Source organism: Echinops telfairi, unplaced genomic scaffold, assembly GCF_000313985.2.
Source record: "Echinops telfairi isolate 266 unplaced genomic scaffold, ASM31398v2 ScPeMD7_31;HRSCAF=116, whole genome shotgun sequence".
Taxonomy (NCBI): Eukaryota; Metazoa; Chordata; class Mammalia; order Afrosoricida; family Tenrecidae; genus Echinops; species Echinops telfairi.
In genome coordinates this window covers 48,486,713-48,492,800 of record NW_022103928.1, presented here as the reverse complement: position 1 = coordinate 48,492,800, position 6,088 = coordinate 48,486,713, and the positions used below count along the sequence as shown (strand labels likewise).

Sequence of the window (6,088 nt, the reverse complement as noted above, 5' to 3'; positions counted from 1 at the left end):
CGGCGGCGCTACCACAAAGTACCGACTCCTCCAGCAGCTCGGGAGCCCGCGCCTTATATACGTTACTAAAAATAGCCTGCGAGGCCGCCTACCAATCAGACGCGGGGAAATTTCGAATTGAGCCAATCGCCAACGTTGTGATGAAGAGGCTCGGTCACGCCAGGCGGGGCAGCTGTGTATTGCAACGGCCGATTGGTCGAAGCTGACATCATAGGCGCTCAACTTCCAGGATGGGTAGGTCGCGATTGGCCGGCTGGTAGGGCCAGCGCTGAGCTAGTCACGTGGGGGGAGGGGAAAAGTGGGGGGAGCTTAGGCCGGAGGAGGAGGAGGAGGTGGAGGGAGGGGGGAGAGGCTGGCAGAAGAGCTTTGAATAGGGAAGTTTTGCAGGGGTTACGTTTGCAGTCAGTTCAGTGTTTGCAAATATTGTGTAGGTTCCTGAGCGAGTCTCTGTGATCCAGGAGAATCCGAATCCGAGGCGTCTAATTGCTGTGCAATTGAGTTTGCATGAAACTTTCACCTCCTCTGCAGGAATTGACTCTTGTGATTTCGGGAGAGAGTTTTACATCTCTCTGACTACAGACCATTACACCTCCCTATTTTTTACAACAGAATTGACTTTTATTTTCCAACCCGACATGGATGTACTCCCAATGTGCAGCATCTTCCAGGAACTCCAGATTGTGCATGAAACGGGTTACTTCTCAGCTTTACCATCCCTGGAAGAATATTGGCAACAGGTAAATAGGGATTTTAACGTAGCAGGCGCCGAGCTCAGCGGCACGTCCAGTGTCCCCGGCACACCGAGGGAGGAGTGGATGGAGGAAAAATCAGGAGTGTGTGTGATTGGAGGTGTCTTCTTATGATTTTATTGTTTGAGGCTTTCTTTTTTTTTAAGGAAGGGAATTCGTTTTTTAATTGGGAAAGGGCTCCTTGCACCCAGAGGCGGAGTTGTCGTGTCGGGGGAGCGCAGCGGCCATCGGGGTTCCCGGAGCCGCCGGGACTGGCGTGGAAACTCGGGACCTCGCTCTGCGTCCGCTCGGCCCCGCACCGAGCCCCTGGCAGAAGTTCGTGCTGTACCAGGTCCAAACTCCACAGCGAGAGCTTGTCATCCGAACTGGCCTTGACTGCCAAGGGACTTTTCCCTTTTTTTTTTTTTAAAGAATTTTGTTTTTGTTTTGCTTTAAAATTTTTAAATGTTGCCCGTAAAAAACAGATGATCCGCGCTCTCCTCCTTTCTTTTTCTCCTATTCCATTTCCAGTATCTTTTCCCTCGGTGGAAACCCGGGTATTGGTCTAGATCTACGGTGTTTTTCTTACCTTGTTGACCAGGAAAAAGAGCTGTTTGCCCAACCAGTGACTTGTCAGTCATATGACAATGAGCCAGTCTTAATTGCTTCAAGTCCTGGTTTGTGAAGAAGAACCTCGACTTTCCGGCATTTTAGTGGAACCGGATTTTTTTTTCTTTTTGACGTTGGAAATTTCAGAAACATTTCCTCACCCTCTCCTACGAGTCGGGATCGACTCATGGCAGCGTTTGTTTTGCTTTTTTGAATTTGTAGGGTTGCCAGCCAGGAAAGAGACACTGACACTTGTCCCATTGTCTTTCAGGAGATAGGAGGAGGGCTGGTGGCTTCTGTGCTGCTTGCTTTTTGTCACCAAGAGAATGACCAGATTAAATAGGAGTAGATGATGGTGGATTCCAAACCTAGAAAGCTTTTAAGGCAGATGAAACGCCAAGTGTGGCAACCTTCAGGAGCCTGCTTAATTGTTCACAATCTTCGTCCTGCCTTACTCCCCCACCCCCCCTTTTCCTCCAAGAAGCTGCTCCCCAGTACGTGATCGAAATTGATCTAAGTAGTTTCCTTCAGGCATTTGGGATTTGGGCACAAAGCCAAAGTTGGCTCCTGGTCCCCTTCTGAGGCATTTAAACTCACCAAGAGCTTCGGTCTGGTCCCTAGTGCTCAGGACATAATGGAGATTTTAAATTAGCCAGATTATTAAAATTTAACAAGATCTCAATAAATGTGCTTTCCTTTTTCTTTGGAGCACCAATAAGCTATATTGCTGTCTCTCTCCAGAATAGGTTGGGATGCATTTCCACTCAGTTGTCTAATCTGAGGTGTAAAAAAGACAACAATTATCTCCCCTCGGCCTCCCATTGCTTGCTCCTGCTTGCTCTGGTGAAGAGGATGTGGAGAAAGGGGAAGGGTACACATCACATTATAAGAGAAGGCACATGGCAAAGACTGATGAGCGCTGCTTAGAGCCAGGAAGGTTATCTGTCCAGAAAATGATTTGCTTAGAAGAACAGAGTTTGGTAATGGACGTTTACATGTGTGGAATTGCCAGTCTGTATGGACAGCCTTATATGGACATAAAGACAACTAACCGTGGTGGAAATGAGGAAAGAGATCATTTTAATCCTAAATGTTTCCTACCATTTTTCTTTTCCAGTGGCTAGAAAGTTTGAAATGGTGGGGAGAGGGGATGCTGAACTCGGCAGTTGTAGCTTCTTGAAAGGTTGGTTGTGGGGGTTGGGGAGGGGGCCCACATTCTATGACACACTGCATGTATATTTGAACCGAGTACTTTTTTGGCCCTTGGTCAGAATTTCAAAAGGAAGTCTCCTTTGGCATTGCGTGAAAGAAATAGAGTGATGACTCATACAGTTGTACTCTTGGCCAGTAGATAAAGTTCTTGTTCATTGTGGGACTCCCCGCAGGGCCATTTCCCCTCTTGCATCCTTTTACAATAGCATATGGCTCTTCTGGAATGGTTTCTCCACTCTTGCTGAAGTTCCCTATTTTTCTCTGACCACTGTAGAAATCATTAAAGTTTGGTGGCGTGCATGGCCCAGCACTTGGAAACGGCATTCTTTGCAAGCCCCCGAGGGCTCCAGCAGCACAGGATATGGGTGGTTTATCTGCAACCCCACTGATGTCACCGACAACAAATTGTCAGCTAGCTGCTGTCCTGCTCCAGTGTGGCATTGTGCTGTCAGCCCTGTGTTCAGGGCAGCCTGTCAGACCACATTGCGTGCTGTGCTGCCTTTCTGTCCCGCGGTGTGACTGTGTGTCAGCACGTGAGGAGTGAACGGCTCTGACTTTCTTTAATAAAGATGGTTCCTGAGACTGTCAGATAATCTGGTTAAACCTGTTGGGGGGGGTGTGTGAGAGGCTGGCTTTCTTTGTGTGGTTTACAGGGGAACTCATTAGAAACGTCAACACTGTTAACTGTAACAAACACTGGCTCAGTGATCATCACTCATTTTGGCCATTAGTCCAATAATTGAAAAGGCAAGAGACGTTTGTGCTTTTGTGTGTGTGTGTATGGGTGTGTGTTTGCATCCAAATTTCCCCCCATAATTCCTAGAGACAGATTTCTTCCAACTTCCAGAAGATACGCCAGTGGTTAATTTTAATAGGTTGTCTACGCTGCAGTGATCCCGCAGCAGCGTTCATGTGCGCGTCCATCCCTGCATGTGTTTGCAAATGTGTGTTGGCTCCCATTTTTAGCAACTGTCACAATCACGCCCCTCTTCTTGGTTCCTTTTGCGCAGACCTGCCTGGAATTGGAACGTTACCTCCAGAGTGAGCCCTGTTATGTGTCAGCGTCGGACATCAAATTTGACAGCCAGGAAGATCTGTGGACCAAAATCATTCTGGCTCGGGAGAAAAAAGAGGACGCGGAACTGAAGATTTCGTCCAGCCCCCCAGAGGACCCGCTGATCAGCCCGAGCCTTAGTTACAATTTAGAGACCAACAGCTTAAATTCAGACGTGAGCAGCGAATCATCTGACAGCTCCGAGGAACTTTCACCCACTACTAAATTTACCTCCGATCCGATAGGTGAAGTTTTAGTCAATTCAGGAAATCTCAGCTCCTCAGTCACGTCCACTCCTCCTTCCTCTCCAGAACTGGGCCGAGAACCCTCTCAGCTGTGGAATTGTTTACCTGGGGAACTGCATTCACCGGGTAAAATCCGTAGTGGGACTGTGGGGAAGCCCGGCGACAAGGGCAGTGGGGATGGCTCCCCAGATGGCAGGAGGAGAGTCCACCGGTGCCACTTCAATGGCTGCAGAAAAGTTTACACCAAAAGCTCCCATTTGAAAGCACATCAGCGCACTCATACAGGTCAGTAACGTCCTGTGTACCAAAGGAGCTGGGGAGCGCTGGGCCTGAACACCCCCATGGGGGCGCTGTCATTGAATCACACAAACCCTGGGTGAGAGCCGAGCGCTGGCTGTGAATGATGCCATCCTAGCCGAGCCTAACCAGCATTCCCAACCTCACTTCCTCATTCTTGCCACAAAAGACCTGGATCTTTTTGGAAGTACAGAGTAGAATCTTAAAAGACTGGACATTTGTGCCGGCTGAATGGTTAACCCTGGCAGATTGAACAAAACAGGAGCTAAATCTTACTCTCCATCGGCACTCAACCCTCCGCCCACCCCGGCAATCTTGTTTATGAAGGGTTTATTGTACCCAGTCAGCCATTTTCCACAGATAAGGTTATCTTGAGTTGTGGATCATGCTTTGACATGAAACTCAAGGGTCAGGACAGACAGCCTGGAGCTGATGTGCTCCCTGCTGTTGTTGACATTGGGCATGTGAGGACAGACCCTGGGTGCTGTTCCCCATACTCCTGACCCGGTCAGAAGCAGGCTTGGTTGGTTGGCTATTTATTGAGAATATCTCTGGGCATAGCACTACGGGCCACGCAGCCTCTGTGTTCTGATCCCACTGAGAAAAGAAAGCTTAATGGATTACAAGAGCATTGCTAGAATCCAGTTTAAAAGCGCCTGGCCAGATGATTGGGGAGGGATCACAGAAATTGTGTAGAGATGGGAAGGGCTCAGGAGTCAGACCAGTGCCTGCCTCAGGGTCACATTTGCTGCGGCTGCTGCTTCTCTTTGCTTTTCCTTTGAAACATTTTAAAATACAATATTCTCGGGCAGTGCTGTTGTTGAATTTATATTTGTACACTGACCAGGGAGGAAAGTCTTTTGGTCCTCTGATTGCCAGTTAAGAAGTTATTTGAAACCCATGGAGTGGGGTTTCACAGTAACTCATGACTTCAGTGTTGGAGAAATGTAGAAAGTCCCAGAGGAAACTACGAAGACTCATTCCACGGGGAAGTGAGTAAGAAACAAAATAAGTACTTGAGAGAAACAGTTTCCATGGAGAAAGCAATAAAACCCAGCCCTTGACAAGGTTGTTAGGCCAGGAGGCTGACACATCATCTCAGAAGCATTTCACCAATCTGAGTAATTGTCATTCTTAGATGTCCCCTTTGATTGCAATGATAGGGCTTTTGCTGAAGTTGGGGTCCTTCCACTTCAGAGTACTGAAACCCGGGTGGGAGAAGAGTTCATGCTGGTTGCTGTACCTTATGAGCCACTGCCCTTTATTGAAGTGTGGGATGCATTCTTTCAGCAGACCCTGAGCATGTCAATGAATACATTTGCACACTGCTCCTGGCACCCCGTTGTTGTGACACCCTCATTCCCTCATCCTGGTTTCAGGGACGTCATAGTGAACTTGCCGTGTGCTTGCTTCATAGGAGAAAAGCCTTACAGATGCTCCTGGGAAGGATGCGAGTGGCGTTTTGCAAGAAGCGATGAGTTAACCAGACACTTCAGAAAGCACACCGGTGCCAAGCCTTTTAAATGTGCTCACTGTGACAGGTACGTGGACGATGAGCTCAACGCTTGCCGAGGCAAAGTTACAAGTTGCCCCCAACCAGCATCGACCAGGCATAGCGTAACTTGGCCTCAAGGAAGGCATCCCTGGCCCCGGCCCACCGTTGATGAACACTTCTTTTTCAAATCTAAAACTTTTAAAAAAGTCAAATAATACTAACTTTCCACATGAAGGGGGTACTAGCCCACATGTAAGTGGGAATAAAGTCATCTCATTAGCATGCTTTGAAGATGGCCTTTCATCAGCCATCAGATTTGAAAATCAAGGCTCTCCCAAGAGCACAACTGGACACTGCTAGTTTAGGACCTTCCCTCATCGGTATCTCATTAGATGAAATGGCCCATCCGCAAAAGACTGTAATGAAGCAGAGAAACACCCCCCCCCCC

General features: G+C 48.2%; 1 protein-coding gene across 1 annotated transcript in view; it reads left to right on the top strand.

The window, feature by feature from the left end:
- Positions 1-441: 441 nt before the first annotated feature.
- Positions 442-6,088, top strand: part of KLF6 (Kruppel like factor 6) — a 6,428-nt gene continuing 781 nt past the window's right edge. Inside the window, exons 1-3 of the mRNA XM_004702301.4 lie at positions 442-737; positions 3,560-4,133; positions 5,563-5,686. Of these exons, the coding sequence (XP_004702358.1) occupies positions 636-737; positions 3,560-4,133; positions 5,563-5,686 (800 nt within the window). The 5' untranslated portion in view covers positions 442-635. The remainder of the gene's footprint in view (positions 738-3,559; positions 4,134-5,562; positions 5,687-6,088) is intronic.